A 15861-nucleotide genomic window follows, 5' to 3' on the forward strand; every position below is an offset into this window, starting at 1 on the left:
TCAGCCACTTCAGACAGTCAGTGCTTGTACAGCCTGCCTCAGCAAGTCACTCCTGAGAGGGATTTGGATCCTCTGCTCAAGCTGTCAGGATAGCAAGTTTGAGGATACACAGCAGACTGAACAGCTGGAAGACTAACACTTCCCATCATTTCATACTATGGAAAGCAGTAAAACCAGTAGGAAGGCCAAAGCTCATTTCTTCTATTACAAAAGCTGAACACATGGCTTTTAACTTACCCTGCAGTATGCATGTACTTGAAAGACATAGGGCAACAACATCAACAGTTACATCCAGCAGGAAACAAATCAAGTAAGGTTGGGAGAAATCAGGCAGAAAAACAGCCAGCTGATCTATTCATGTTGCCTTACCAAACACACCACACTAAAATGCACCACTCCAACTGAAAGCACACGTTTTGCCCTTCATCACACAGGGCACTGCTTTCAGAGGGCAGCAGAACTCAGCTGCTGGAAAATGTTTACCAAGAGCTTTAGGAAACACAAGCTGAACTACTTCCAAATTCTGCCCTGCAGCCTTTGCAATAGAGCTTGAAGCCACAGGACTAAACTTGAGCTTGCTTCCTCTTCTACGTGATTTTTACTTCACTGCCTCCTACAGTCTGGATTTGTCCAGCACTACAGTCTTATATTTCTTCCCTTCATCTTTCCAACCCCCCTTATTTAAGTGTCTCTTACTTCCAAATTAATACAGTGTTAAAGAACTTTGGAGGGGGAGATGGACACAAGCTACGGCAGACTCAAATAAAGACCAGTGTTAAATATTACTTAATGTTTTCTTTTATTTAAAAGATCATTCACAAAATACCATATCCATAAATTTATTTTGTTATGAAGCAGAATGTGTTAAGTGTTTGGAATTCTTTTTTCTTTTTTTTTTTTTTGTTCTTTTTTTTTTTTTTTTTTTTAAACATTTAAAAGTCAACTGTCTTGACTAGAGGTGAATTTTATATGGGAGTTTGTTCTTAAAATCTTTTCCACATTGAAGATGTAAATAGGTCACTAATTGGTTTGGAATACAACCACACAAATGCATGTCTGTCTTAAATTAATTATTAGTGTTAGACAAATGGTTCTTATCTCAGAAGCAGATTAAGTGACAGGCAGAAGGAAGGAAAGAGTAGTTCTGTGAGTTGCTGGGACTCTGACATGACAGAAGTAACTTTAAGAAGAAATTCACCACTAGCAGCGATGCTGGCAGTGAAGCAGCCATGCTTCCAAGAACTTTGGTGTGCTGGTTGTATCTGAAAGCTGTCAGCACTGGTAGTAGGGGCCCACAATTCTCATGCAGTGGATGTATCCATCCTTCAGTGTTAAAGATCCAGATCCTGTTGTCAAACATCATGTGCTCTCTCCCCCTTAGCGCCAGTTTCCCCTCCCTCCTCCCACACAGAACACCCAACAACTGCAAGAAACACTTCGAGTTCAGAGAGATGCAGCAATTAGAAATGCTTTTCACCCAAACTTCTACATGAAGAGAATCTATAGCATAACTATTTCTAATCTGCCCATTTTAATGGTACTGTGAAAGCAGAGGTCTTAAAACTGTACACCACTGGGCAAAGAAATACAGGGGATAATGGCGATTACATACTGCATGGCAAAGTATATACTCCATAAAGAAAAATAAAAAAGTCAATTTTACCTGTAGAAACTTCATTTAAAAACTTACCAAACATGTAAAACCTAAAGAAATGTAAGCAGAAAAAAAGCCAGTGAGCAGCTGTGCTCAAACAGGCACAGTTTTGCAGCACTAACTTCAAGCTCAGGAGTGTAGTATCATACCATTTTGAAGTCTACAAAAAGCAATCAGCAGCACTCTGCTGGCAGGTGCTTTATCCATACTGATTCCACCCATTTGCCAGGCTTGTCAGCCAACTTTATTTGCAGCTATTGATACTTCCAGGTAACCTGTGAGAAAGGGCAGCTACCTCCTTAGCTTTATAAGGGGCTCTGCTCTATACAACTACTCATCAATTATCCTAAATGGTATTTCACCACATGGTTAGAACTGTAAATTATTCAGTTCAACTCATCTGGACTCTCCAGTTTTCCTCTTCAGAGCCACAGCAATACAGAACAAGACATGCGGGTCAGAAGAGGAGCACTGAGGAAGTGAAAGGAAACAATACAGGGTAATAACTAAGTCTAACCTGTGCTTCTAAAGTAAAATAAACCCAGAAAGGAGGAAGTGAAGCAGCACCTTTGTCCATAGACCTCCACACTCGTGGAAGCAGCCACACCGCCTTATCTACTGGCAACTGTGCTGCTCGGAAGGAAACAGAAGAGGAAACTCAGCACAAAGCAGGCACTAGATACAGCAAAGCCAAGAACATACTAAAAACCACTTGTTAACAGCTGACATGCATTCACAAGCTCTGTGTTTTCGGTTTCAAAGAGGACAAATGCCAGATGGCAGGAATGGTAAACTGCAGGGTTGACATTCCAGCAGAGCTAGTCACTCTGTACTGTCTTGCGTTTTCTCCCGCCTCCCCATTCCCTCTCAACACCAAGCTCAGTCGTGCTCCTTTACTACTTCCTCTCGGGGCTTGGCTCCACCAAAGATAGCAGAATTTGGGTTGGCTACTTGATTGAGGGGAGTACCAACTGTTCGAGGTTTGAGCTGAAGCCGGGGCCGCTGCGCTCTTTCCTCTGCAAGAAAAAACAGCGAGGTTGTAAGATTCGGCTGCCGAGGGTAGCAGCTCTAATCTCATGAAGAAAACCACAGTGATTCTTAAAGGAAAGCTTGTGTTACAGACGAGTTTACCTTCTGTTGGCTCTCTGAAGTCCATGGAGGATCCACGAAGCGGAGGCCCATCTCGGAAACGACCAGTGCCACCAGTTCCCATTAAGGCACCTGGTGGCCGTCGGTCTCCAGGGCGAGTTCCTCTACCCCGGCCTCCCAGGAAATCGTCGTCTTTGAATCCTGAAGAAGGAAAAGGCTGAATTTAGAGAGCACACTTCACAGTACTTTCAATCTAGATTTTTATTTGGATGACTGGAAAGCCTTGCAAGTCACTGTTGCCAGTCCAAGATGATGCACTGAGAGCCTTTGTCTGTAGACAGGTCGCTTCACAGATTTCTAACATGTTCTGGAAGAGTCACAAGATTCCATTCGAAACCACACTGTGCCACAGTCAGAACCTGATTTATTCACCTAGAGGCTCAGCCTTGCTCAGTCTCTGAGGAGGGGTCATCAAGCAGTGTTAAAGTATGTGCCTCAACCTAAACTCAGACTTAACACTGCAAGGTGAATTCAGGGGTAACACTAGCAGTACCACGAGTGCTGCTGCAGCCAGAAGATCACACTGCTCACAGCCTTAGCATGAAACCTGCAGAAATACAGCAGATGGGAAAAGAACCAGGGAGTAACGAAACTCCATAGCTTTCCACTTGTGCTATTAACTGGCAGGGCAGTTACTACACTAATGAAAGAGCTAGGAAAAAAAAAATGCAATTCAGACTTTAAATAGGAAACTGACTACATTTCTTCAGTCTGCGTATCAAAACCCACCAAAAACTGCCTGTCACTGACTTGACTTCCATTTCATACCAATGAATATCTGGGCAGATTTCTCCATCATTCCATCTACATTCAATGGGAGGAAGGTATTTCAATCTAGTAAAATACTGAAGTGGAATTGAATCAGTTTTCCAGAAGGCTCTTAGAAGCTGTGTTCCCATCTGAACGTTTCTGCTCCCACTTAGCATTTGGTAGAGCTGTAGGACCATTTTCTGCTGCAGTGCCAAACAGCATTTTTAAAGACTTGATCCAATGCAGTGGAATCTCAGAAGCGCTTCTGTAGCAACTAAGACTTAAATGCTAAACTTCTGGCACACAAATCACTCGTCCAGATGAAACACATCTGTATTTGAAAGCTGCCAAAAAAGCTACAAGGCTATGGAGGCTGACACCAGAATGCTTAGCTACAAAGGCAGGTTAAGCACAGCACTGTAGCAAGCTTGTTCTCTCCAGCATCATGCTTCAGTCCCATGCTAGGGCCATGGTGTGCTCTGTCACCCCTCCTTCTGCTTTGTCCACTGCACTCATGCAGAGACCAGACATTGCAACACTGCACTTGCCAACATCTCCCCATCAGAAAAAGGGCCAAACCCACAATTTCAGAGGACAAAAGCACAGGTGTTAATATCACCTTGGATACTGATAACTAGGAATTAACTGGAAGTCAAAAACAAACACAGTGGCTCCATCACCACCTTCTAACTCAGCAAATTCAGTTATTTGCTGCCACTGGCACGACTATAACAGACCTGAGTTTCAGGAATTGCATGCAAACATGCTTTGGAACTCTAACACACCTTTGGAGATGTCATTTGTTTCAGGACTACGGACATGACATTACATCTTAACAGGCTAAAGCCTCTACACTGAGAGAACACAGCACCAATATCAGTTTTTCCACACGACCTGTCTGCTTCTGCTACTATTAAATAAATATTCTTGGCTTCACGCCTAAGAAATGCAATGCTTAAAACCTTGACACCACCACCAACATTCAATGTTCTGTCACCTGAATAATTTCATAAAAACTTAAAATTAAGACCACTTCCTCTGTTACAAAGCAATTCACGTTTCCCCTTTAAGAATTCCACTGCAGCCACAGCACATCCAGAGCTGGCACACAGTAGATTGAATCAAAACAGAAATGGGGACAAATGTAGCTGACATGGAAGTGAGAACATTTCGGTGCCTTTGAGGCTGCCTATAGAAGTGTTAATACTGATACCAGAACCGAAGTCATCTCTGGAATCCCATCCACCTCCTCTGGATTCTCGGGAACCTCCTCCCATTCCTAGGAAAAAAGCCACAATTGTGTTCAGGTCTAAAGCTGTGGGAAAGACTGATCAAGGGGACACCAAACCTAAGTCCAGTCCTTCAATATCCAATGCCAGGCTGCTGGAAGCTCTTCATTTCAGTACTGCCAAGTTCCATCGGAAAGGAACAAATGATTAGTTTATATTAACCAAAAATACGTGGTCAGGAAAGCTTCCCCACTACACGCTGTATGAAAAACTTCAGTGAAGTTAGATTTACGATCAGCAAAGCCTGCTCTCCCATGAGACATCGCTCACTTTCTTGTATCGTAAGAAAACAGCAGCAGATCAGACTCTTGGGCTTATGATTGTCCTCTGCCAGACCGTGCACACTGCTAGGGGGGTTGGTCTCACTTCCTGGGTTAGGAGTGACAGCACATTCAGCTCTTGGACACAAAGCACATCTACTCCAGGCATTCCAGGAGCGGCAGCAGCTACATTTCAGACAACGCAGACAAATTCTCCTTCCCGTACAGTCTTCATGTTGATCTGTGTGCCTTGCATGCATTAGTTCACACCAGAAGTGGTCACTACAATAGCTATATTTAAAAAGCACGTATCTAGGAAAACAGAAGTCACCTCTGTCATCAGGTCCGCCTTTTCTGAAACCAAAGCCACCTTTATCCTGTTTTCTGCCTTCCGCTATGTCCACTCGCAGTGATCGGTCACCCAAAAGCTGTTAAATAAAGAGGAGAATCCCTTCAGAGTTTGCTAGCTGGGCTGCCAAGAAGTGTGAGACTTGTGCTCACCTGTTTCACAAACCAATTGGAAATATACTTACTGCACCATCATATGTAAGAGCTTCCTTGAGTGACTCCACTTCATCAAACTCTACATAACAAAACCCTGGAAGAAGAACCCATCAGTTAATCCCAGCATTTTAGAAGGCATTTATAAGAAGCTTCTCTTCCCAGATATCTCCCTTCTCTTTCAGCTACGGGCAGGGCTAAGTGCAAGATGTACATGACTCCAGTCAAGCATCGTTACAGATGAACTCATTTATAATTTATACCTATGGTTATTAACAGCTGGGGCAGCTCCTGCACAGAACTCTGCACAGGCACTACACAAGCAGGAGCCTGAGTTTCCTTTCCTTTACGTTCTCGTGACAGGTGACATTTCATTTATAGGTAAGACAGGTATGTAGCTGAATATTGACATTTGCTATTAGCATCTTTAAACAAAAAGCTGAGGTACCTGCTGGTGGCAACCTGATTTGTCACATCGCAGTGAATTCACTGTGCCTTCTCTCAGGCTCCCTGCATTAAACCCTCATCCTCTAACAAAGTCACTTAGGAATACACTTCCTTTCCACGAGCTACTTCCAACGTTAGTATGATTCACTTGCTCTAGAACACCTGCTGCTCTTCTATCTACTAAAAGGCAAAGCAGTGGGAATCTTCTGAGCTAAAGAAAGGTTATGCACACACTCTAAACTTAAGATGTTCAATCTTAGGTGAGTCAGACACTTCAATTTTATTACAAAACATAAAAAAACACAAAGAAAGAAGGCTTAAGAGTCTTTCATGAGGGGGCCAATATCAACTTATTTGTTGGTGAAAGACCTCACGTAAGCCAACATGGCAGAACAACAAAATAACTTTACAGCAGAGACTGAAATTAGTCATTAAAAAGATTTTGAAAGCAGATAATTTTCTCCTCCCAGTAAGCAACCCAAAACTAAAGCAATTCTGAACACTCACCTTTAAATTTATCTGTTTCCTTGTCTCTGACTAGTCGTACACTCCTTACGCTGAGATCCTTGAAGATGGCATCTATGTCTCCTTGGACAGTGTTGAAGGGGAGGTTTCCCACATAGGCTGTGAAGGGGGGCTCTGTTGGCAGCTCTTTCTGTTTGCGTGAACCAAGGCCACCACCACGAGACCTGGTGAGGAAGCACAGCCCATTTCTGAACGTGACTCCCCGCAGGGCAGGGTGACACCCACTGACTTCTTGGGAGTGGATTTTCTCCCCGACTTCTGTTACAGGCCCTTTATCTGTTAGAGGCCCTTTATCTGTTAGAGGCCCTTTATCTGTTAGAGGCCCTTTATCTGTTAGAGGCCCATCACCTCCACAACAGTGCTGCTCTCTGCTTTACTGTATTACCTGACCAGTACTCCAGTGGGGGAAGATGAAGAATGAACTTCCCTGTATCATGAGCCATTACGATTGCAGCAACGTAGAGCTATCCACACTGTTCACTACTCTAAGAAAAACACAGCCCAGACCAGATTTTAGGAGTAATTTATAGCAGTAAAGAAATACTTGCATGGCTCAGGCCTATCCTGAAGCTTACGTGGAAACAAAGCATAGAATCAAATGCGTATCATCAATTCCACGATAGTTTAAACATCTTTTGACCCTGAAAAGTCACCGCAGGGATCAGCTGTCAGATATCTAAAGGCTGCCTGATCTGCAACACACGCTCAACAGCTTAGCTGAACAAGACATTCTAAAGGCAGAAAAACCCAGTTTCAGTGGTGTTGGATGTTTCCTTCTTCCTTTTCCCACCCTTTCTCAGCCTCACTCCGTTAAATCCATCAGCACTGGCTGCTGAGGAACTAGAGAAGTGGCAGCTAAATTCTTCACCGCATGAATGTAACACATCTGTGCTCATCTCCCATGCAGTCTAAGCATCCAAAGATAACTTTGATCTCTATTACAGAGAGCAAAGGCCCTTAACTCACAGCTCCTGCATCTCTTGACTGCAGGATGCCCCAGGCAACCCTGCAGTGCCATCTGTGTTGCCTAAGCAGACAGTTATCTGAGATGCTTCCTTTGACTCTGCCCGCGTTCTCTCCTTTGGTACCTTGTTTGTACTGGATTTTGTTCATGGCTGCTCCCTTTCCAAGGCATTTAAAAGGGCACTGGAACACAAAGTGTATTAAGCCAGGCTTTGCTAGGATGGCAAGGACTAATTAGATCTCTGCAGAGGGTCAAATATTATTCTGGCTAGTTGCACGCAGCCAAAAATCCAGAGGACAAGCAACGTATTTGTCCACCTTTTTTTTTCCCCCCTTCTTCCATTCCAGAATAAATATTTTATTGCAAATGAAGGACAATGTTGAAATCTTGGATAAGATTCCTTAACTCTTGCAAGGCAGGCCTGTCCTTTGTGCCTATTGGTGCTACCAGGCAGGAGCTGCCCCCAACAACACCAGCATGTTGCTGCATGTACTGGAGTCAAAACCTGCATATATTTAACTAGCATCTACCCAGGTTCATATTGAAGTGCTTTTGACAATATCCCATATCTGCCTTCCTCTTGTTAACAAACCTAAAACACACTCGAGAACCAAAGATTCTGTATCTGCATGCGATGCATGTATATCAATATTTACTTCAGCCACATGACTGAGCTTTAAGAAAGAGCTCAAGGATGCAGAGCTGCTCGAGGGAGCTCAGAAACATGCAGAAGTTGCACGTCTTTGTCCTTTATTTTCATCAATGACCTCACAAACAGCCATTAAAATGCCATACATTTAACTGACAGCCTAAAGTCTCAACTTTTAAATCCTTCCACCATATCAAAATTGCTCAGGCTGATTTTCACCATGTTTATTAGGCTGCCAATCATCCGGCTCAGGAAGCTGATTCATCTGAAGGCCCATCCTAAAGCTATCAACAAGGTGATCCAGCCAGCTGGAAGGCAATGTGCCAATGCAGGAAGGAGGGTATCAGCCAGGGCTCCAACTACAGCTATCTCCACTTAGAAAGTGGAATTAGCACGGAACTGTTCTAGGAAGGCCTCAGTTATGAAATAACTATATATTTGGTGTCCTGGATCATTTGAGGAACACCAGTGGCCACAAACAGGGTTTCAAATAGCAGCCCACAAGGCTCGTGTACAGCCTCTACTATTTTTACAGCACCAGAAGAAGCTGTTCCTACACTTTGCTGCATTTTTTCAATGCTGAAAATAAATAAGGCTGAATCTAGGAACCAGGTAAGACTGCAGCAATGTGCTCAGTTTGTAACAAAATACAGTAAGTCCACTACAATTAAAAACACCCCTGAACTCAGTGACCTGGGTCACACCAAAGTACTCACGCCTGCATTTCCCACTCAGTGCAACCCTTGCTGAGACACAATGAGGTAACAATGACATCATCTGCACAGGAGAAGTGAGCACATAAATATATTTTTCCAGAAAGCCAAGGAAGTTTGTTTCTAGCAAAGGCAGGAAGAAGCACCTCTATAATCAGGTTACTTTTTGGTGAACTAAGCCAGATGACCTCATAAGGCCAAAGTGGAGTGAAGGAGCAACCAAGCCATGATTCTGAAGGTACTCTCATAATGTTCTGCTGCTCTTTTCAGAAAATCTGTCCAAAAAAAATATTAAACTAGACTTATTTTGGAGAGCTGTTACTTAATAGCTAAACGAGAGTCTCACACTTCTCTCTCTGCCTTTTTGATGAGAATGCTTTACACCTTTTTGTTATTTGTGTTAACAGCATATTTTCTGTCTGAAATAAAGTCACTTGTAAATAAAGTAACTACCAGACATCTCAAGTACAGCAAAATCCCATCAAGTCACAGACATCTTCTGTCGTTCTTCCAGCGTAATTCTGAGAAATAAGAGAACAGGGCAGATGTCTCAGGGATGCCAGAGTTTGTTGGGAACTGCCACTTCATATCTGTCACATTGGTATCTCACGTTAACTCTTCATGCAGACCAAGGTTATGAAAAATGCAGCTTTAAGAAACTCCATCTCAACTGAGCTCACCCCGTTCCTGCAGTCCCAGAGCCCTCAGGAATTAAAAAGGATTCTTTAACCAGAACCTTCAAGAATTAACAGCCATGTTTTCACTATGCTACGCATTATAAGACCTCACATGAAGCAGAGGGAGCTATTACAATCTTTGAATCGGGTGCTAGTAACTTAGCAGGGACGTCTGCAGAGGCAACTACTAATTACTTCAACTTTGATTCAGTAAAGCGTGCATCTGAGCCTTGCCTGAGAGCAAGTTTAAGTACTCTCTTCAACAAATCTGAATATGAAAGGCACATTTTAATTCAGCTTTATTACTTCATGTTACACGCCTACAGTGACAAGGGCAGATTCTACAGCAGCATCTGAATTAGTTACGAGTGTCAAATGCCACTTCAGGCTGTTATCATTGTCAAAGCAGATTTCTAAGCGGCTGTATCATCTGTTTGCTCTGGGATGTCTCCCCTTTAGACAAAGGATAAACATGTACAGAACAGCTAATTCAGAAAGTTTAAGTACTGCTCTGCCCACATACAAAAACTCACCCCTGTTCTGACCTCAGCAATACTCCCTGCTACCTGAACTGCCAAAGAGATGAAACTGATTTATTCCTTTAACCACAGAGGAGGATGAAAACACTGTTTAGAAAGCACCTCTTGAAAGACTGAGCTATAAAAGCAGCATACTCATTAACACTTGCTTGCAAACAGTTTATTTCACAGTTTTATGCCTACTGTTTTAATTTAGTGCACACTAACTTGCATTGCACCAACCTTCAAGAAACCGACTACCTGAATTTCCTAACCTGATTTAAGGCAATCTTCCAACGCTATTGCTTTTGTAGCCCACTTTCCACTCCTCCAACACATCCAGCCTCCACCGAAGTCACAGAGCGGAGCTCCGTAGCGACGGCTCAGTGATTTCGAGTCACCCCGCGCCTCGGTGCCGCGTGCAGCTCACGGCGCTGACCGAAGCGCCCCGCCCGCCACGGGCACCGCAGCGCCGCCCGCTCCCGGGGCTTTTCCATTCTGCCGGCTCGCGGCCTCCCGTCCTCCTCGAACCCTTCATTCGCGGGAAGCTCCGTCCTCCCGGCCCGGCCTTGCAAGAGCTCCGCACGGCCCGCCTCGGCTCCAGCCCAGCACCTCCTCGTATCCTGTATTCCTTGTATTCCATCCCCTCCCCCCGCTCGCCCCCGGGCCGGCAGACACGCACTGCCGCACACCGCGTCCTCCCGCCCTTCCCCGGAGCTCCGAGCCGCCACACCGCAACCCTGGCGGCACTCATCCGCCTAACCGAGGGATCGCCCCCACCCCCTCCCGGCCCCCCGCGGTCTCGGCCCCCTCCACCCGGGTTAGACAACGAGGGGAGCCAAGGAGCTCCCGCAGGCGGCATCGCCGCCCGTCTGCCTCCTCTCCCGCTATCGCACGGCGCAGGGGCCACGCTAGGCCCGGCCGGGCCGCGCCCCCTCCTCCCAGGCCGGGGTCACGGAGCGCCTTTCCCTGCTTCCTTCTCCGCTCCCCGGGGAGCTCCCGACATTTCCCGGCGACCCAAACCCCGGCTCCGCCCCCCCCTCCCGGCGCCTCAGCTCACCCCCGGCCGCCGCCGAAGCTGCTATAGGCCCGATCGTCGTAAGGATCGAAATCCGCCATCGCCACCTCAGCCTCCACCCCGTGCGAGCGTGACAGGACCGCGCCACGAGGACCCCGCGCCGCTTATATACGGCGGCGCGCGCGCCAGGGCTGCCCCTGCCGGTGCCTGTCTGCAGCGCCGCGCCGGGACGGGCTGCCCCAGCCGCTGCCTGACAGAAAATCCCAGCACCCCGTCACAGGCGGGCGGCGCGGCGCTGCGCCTTTGTGCCGTGCGGTGCGGCGGTTCCGCGCTGCGTCTGGGCGGCTTTGCGGGATTCGCGTGTCGGGAGCTTTCGGTACGAAGTGAAAATCGCGCGGGTGATTAGAAATAAAGGAGTTGCGCTGTTTGTTTGTACGTTTGCGGAGGCTCTGAGTCTGGGCGCCCTCCATCTCCACCGGCGGGCGCCTCGGGGCCAAATCTGACCCACGAGGGCACGGCGGCAGCCCTCGATGAGGGGAGGTCCGCTAGCAGCGGATCGCGTCGCTCGGGCACAACCGGCGGCCCCGCGCCCGCTCCGTCCCCGCTGCCCCGGAAGAGGCGGAGCGGGCGGCGCTGCGGCGGCCCCACGTGCGGAGGAGCGGCATGGCGGAGCCGGGAGCGCGGCGCGGCGGGGCGGTGCCGGCCGATCCCAGAGGGGTGCTGCGGAAGGGCCGCGCTTTTCTCGATCTGTTCTGGGATATCGCCAAACCCGAGCAGGACGTGCGGCTGGAGGCTACCGAAAATCTGCTGCGGCACCTGAGGGACGGCGGGGAGGTGAGGAAATGCGGCTGGGGAGCGGCGGGACTTCGAGCCGTTCGGGTCCGTGCGGGGCGGCTGTCACCGCCTGGCTCTGTTTCAGGATGAAGAACTGAAGTACGCCTTGAAGCGCCTGGTGGAGGGGCTGGGAGCCACGCGTGAGGCTGCGAGGCCGGGATTCAGCTTGGCCCTGGCGCAGGTCAGTGCGTTGGAGTCACAACAGGATACTTTTATTTCTTGCTTTATAAGATGCAAGGACGTTTTCCTCTGGTATCACACACGTTGTGTTTAAAAGTTGCTTGCTGTGGCCTAATAAGTGAGGCAGAGACTTCAGTGATGAGGCTGGTCGTGAAAAATAGGGAAGGAGTAGGTGGGCATTCGACCACCCTACATAGCACTGAGGGTGGGACATTAGCACTTATCTATGAGAAAAAAGCAAACCTCCCTGAAAGGAGGTTGGAGCATGGTGGGGATCTGTCTGCTCCCAGGTGACAGCGATGGGATGAGAGGTGATGGCGATAGCACGCCGGGGGAGGTTCAGGTTGGACATGAGAAGAAATTTCTTATCAGAAAGAGCTGTGATGCATTGGCACAGCTGCACAGGGTGGTGGTCACTGTTCTGGAGATGTTCCAGAGCCGTGGGGATGTGGCACTGAAGGACGTGGTCAGTGGGCATGGTGGGGTGGGTTGAAGTTGGACTTGGGGATCTCAGTGGTCTTTCTCTCTTAGTGCTGTTTAAGTCTATAATATTGTAGACATCGAATCTATAATTATAAGTCAGTGAGTTCCTGCAGTGGAGGTCCCCAGTGGGATGTGACCCTATCTCACCTAACAAGCTGGTGATACAGCAGGGCCTGTTTTCTTCCCACTTAGGTCAAGGCCTTGCTGAAAGGTTTTGTTGCTTCTGTTATAGGTTCATATGATTGCAGCAGAATGCTTTTATTATTAGTCATGCTAGGTCTGGAGCTTACAAACAGGAGGGGAATCAACTCTTTGAAAGGATAGATAGCAGGACAAAGGGAAATGGTTTGAAGTTGAGGGAGGGAAGATTTAGGCTGGATGTCAGGGAGAAGTTCTTTACTATGAGAGTGGTGAGGTGCTGGAACAGCTGCCCAGAGAGGCTGTGGATGCCCCGTCCCTGGAGGTGTTCAAGGCCAGGTTGGATGGGGCCCTGGGCAGCCTGGGCTGGTATTAAATGTGGAGGTTCGTGGCCCAGAATGTGGCAGGGGGTTGGAGCTTCATGAGCCTTGAGGTCCCTTCCAACCCTGGCCATTCTGTGATTCTGTCTGCACTGGTTCTAATTCCAGTTCTTCTCTGTTCTACTCTAATGAAGTAGCACATCTGATGCTCAACCCCGTTTTGGCTGAACTTGGTAAATCTTCACAGAATGCAAGAGTTGCCAACTGAGCTGTCTCATCCATCTCCTTAGGTTTTGCAGGCTTTTGAGGAAATCCCACTGTGCAGTGTCCTGGAACAGATAAAAGAAAAGCATAATCTCGAAAAAGTGAAAAAGGTGAGTTTTTTTGTAGCAGCATTGGCCAGCAGCTGGTTGTTCTCTGCTCTTCGGGAGTCTGGAACCTGGACAGTGTGGCTTTGGGGTTCATGCAGTGAAAAAAAGTGAAGTATTTCTGAAAGCTGAAAATAGATGGCATTGTTGTCTGCCACTGTTTTAACTGAGATTTGGCCATGTGACAGAGAGATAATCAATGACAGGCACTATTAAACATGGTGCTGGGGGTTGGTTTTGGGTTTCTTATCTTCATCTGGAAGGATGTTCTAGGCTAAATCTTCCAGCCACCTTGTTCCACAGATCAGAAGCGTAGCTGAATATGAGATGTAACTTCTCAGGGGGTTGGGTTTTTATTCTGCTATTTTTTCCTTTTCAGAAACTTGTAAGAAATGCTGCTTTTGGAAACTTTTTTGGAGTTATGGCTCTGTTCCAATCTGGCCGGCTTGTCAAGGTAACATTACCATCGTTATTTTTGTTGTTTGTCAGCAGTGGTTCTAGGGCTGCCTGAAATAGAGAGCGTATAGAGGGAAAGGCTGCGAGCCTTTGCTTTTTGAGTTGTCTTTCTTTTCTAGGACCAGAAGGCTCTGCTGGAGAGCATCCAGCTTCTGCAGCAGCTGGCACATCACCAAACACACCTCAGAGATCTCCCTCGCAAAACCCTTGTTGACATTTTGTCAGAGGTATGGCCACGGCCTGCTGTGGATGGGAGGAGGGAAGGCTTTGCTTTGGGAACTGCTTTTTCATTTGTTTGTTCTTAGCTAAAAGTTGAGGGAGGGTTATGGAAGAGTAAATTTAAACTGTGGGAGCAATGTTCTAAATTGTCTGTGAGCAGATGCTTTTGTTCTGGGAAGGATGCTGTGGTTTACTTTAGTCTGACTCCATCATGGACAAACCCATGCTTACTAACAACATATTGTCCCGTTCCGTGTGGTTCAGCTCCTGGGGGACTGTATGGCAATACTGGACAAAAACTGGATTAATTTTGGTTGCATCACCATAAAGATTAGTTGTAAAGTTTTTGAAACACCACAGGCTTTTTGTAAAACACTGTACAATGCAGGTGTTTTAATATACTACACAGCAGGTTAGTAAAATACCCTCAGATGTTTCTCACATACTCTCAAACCTTAATTTCTGTCCAGGTTCCTGAAACTGTGTTTGAGGAGGTGCTGTTTGGCATCTTGCAAGCTGATCTGACGTCAGCCTTCAAATCTCCAGAGAACCTGCACCTTTTACTTGTGGGCATGCAGAAATTCCCTGGTGTTCTGAAACCTAAAAAGCTAAAGAAGCTGTTTGGCTCACCTACTATTGTAAATGAAGAAAATATCCCCAGGTAAGTTGTTAAATGACCACCATTAAATGCAGCGTTCTTGGTCTCTTGGCTATCTGTGAGAGAAGTATGACTTTCCCTCTGAAACCTGCCTGTATTTACTACTAGGAATGCTTTTTAACTTTCTATGTATGTTGGGGGTTAAATGCTGACAGCTGTGCAGGTTATTAAATTATAGTTCTGACATTTCTCCTGAGGTGTTTTGCCTCTGGTGATTAGGAAATATTCTGCCTTGTTCAGCAGGATGAATTTGGCCTTCAGCAATTCCCTTGCAGGCTTGATCTTTCACACCTTGCTCTTGCTTCTTTTAGGCTTGTAGAGCTTCTGGAAAGTGCTGCCAAGTCAGAGAAGAAGGACAAGAAATTGCCCAGTGTTGGGCTTGATTTGCTACAAGTGTCGTTGAAGGAAGGTGCCTTTGAACTGTTTTGGAATGAAGCTGTGGAGAATGGGCTATTCAACGAGAAATCAGGACCTGTGGGGTTTGTTTTAATGTGCAGTATTTATTGCTTTCCGTAATATCCTTCTGTTTCTTGCCTCAGTCTTCTGTTGCCCTGTGGTAGGATGGAGCAGATGTTTTCTGATGAACAATGTGAAACATCTGGTTATTTAGATATTCATGGAAAACCTTACAGGAATCCACGAATTATCAGTGTGATTTCTGCTAGAATGGGATGCATTAAAATGCCTGAATATTATTGGTCTCCTTTGGTTTGGGTTCTGACACAGTCTGTATTTTAGTAGGTTGTGACTGGGATTGAAGTCCTAGCAGTAGTTGTTCTGTAGCTTCTTTTCCAAGTCTAATATTAGATCTTTCTTAGATTGTCTCCTGCAACTCATATTGTACAAAAATAGAGCAAAATCCTCAATATATCTATTGAGGATCTATCTAACAGTTCTTGAGCCCATTGGACAAAAAAAACATTGATAAAATTTGACAGCAAGTTGCAAAAACACATAAATTTTTGTTAGTCCTGTGGAAATGAATACATAGGGAGAAGAGAACCAGCCAGTGGGTTGAGGAAGGGGCTGCTGGTGAGGACTCATCTTTTTCTAGGTGGCAGAGGATGCGGTATGGGGAGAAATCTGAAAGC

The 15861-nt window shown here is 46.4% G+C and overlaps 2 protein-coding genes across 2 annotated transcripts in view; one reads left to right on the forward strand and one right to left on the reverse strand.

Annotated features, from left to right (window-relative positions):
* Positions 1-2533: 2533 nt before the first annotated feature.
* EIF4H (eukaryotic translation initiation factor 4H) lies at positions 2534-11215 on the reverse strand (the record flags this gene model as incomplete). The annotated part of the gene is made up of 7 exons (XM_079545105.1): positions 2534-2670; positions 2786-2944; positions 4767-4832; positions 5434-5530; positions 5636-5700; positions 6558-6739; positions 11157-11215. The coding sequence occupies 7 exons, from the start codon at positions 11213-11215 to the stop codon at positions 2534-2536; spliced, it is 765 nt and encodes a 254-aa protein (XP_079401231.1).
* Positions 11216-11777: 562 nt separating this feature from the next.
* The window catches only part of MYBBP1A (MYB binding protein 1a), a gene marked incomplete at both ends in the record, with an annotated part of 49550 nt that continues 45466 nt past the window's right edge, over positions 11778-15861 (forward strand). Inside the window, 7 exons of the mRNA XM_079545131.1 lie at positions 11778-11948; positions 12034-12129; positions 13360-13443; positions 13817-13891; positions 14013-14120; positions 14583-14773; positions 15082-15249. Coding sequence (XP_079401257.1) covers positions 11778-11948; positions 12034-12129; positions 13360-13443; positions 13817-13891; positions 14013-14120; positions 14583-14773; positions 15082-15249 — 893 coding nt within the window. The remainder of the gene's footprint in view (positions 11949-12033; positions 12130-13359; positions 13444-13816; positions 13892-14012; positions 14121-14582; positions 14774-15081; positions 15250-15861) is intronic.

Source organism: Tetrao urogallus (genome assembly GCF_951394365.1).
Source record: "Tetrao urogallus genome assembly, chromosome: 20".
NCBI classification, from domain to species: domain Eukaryota; kingdom Metazoa; phylum Chordata; class Aves; order Galliformes; family Phasianidae; genus Tetrao; species Tetrao urogallus.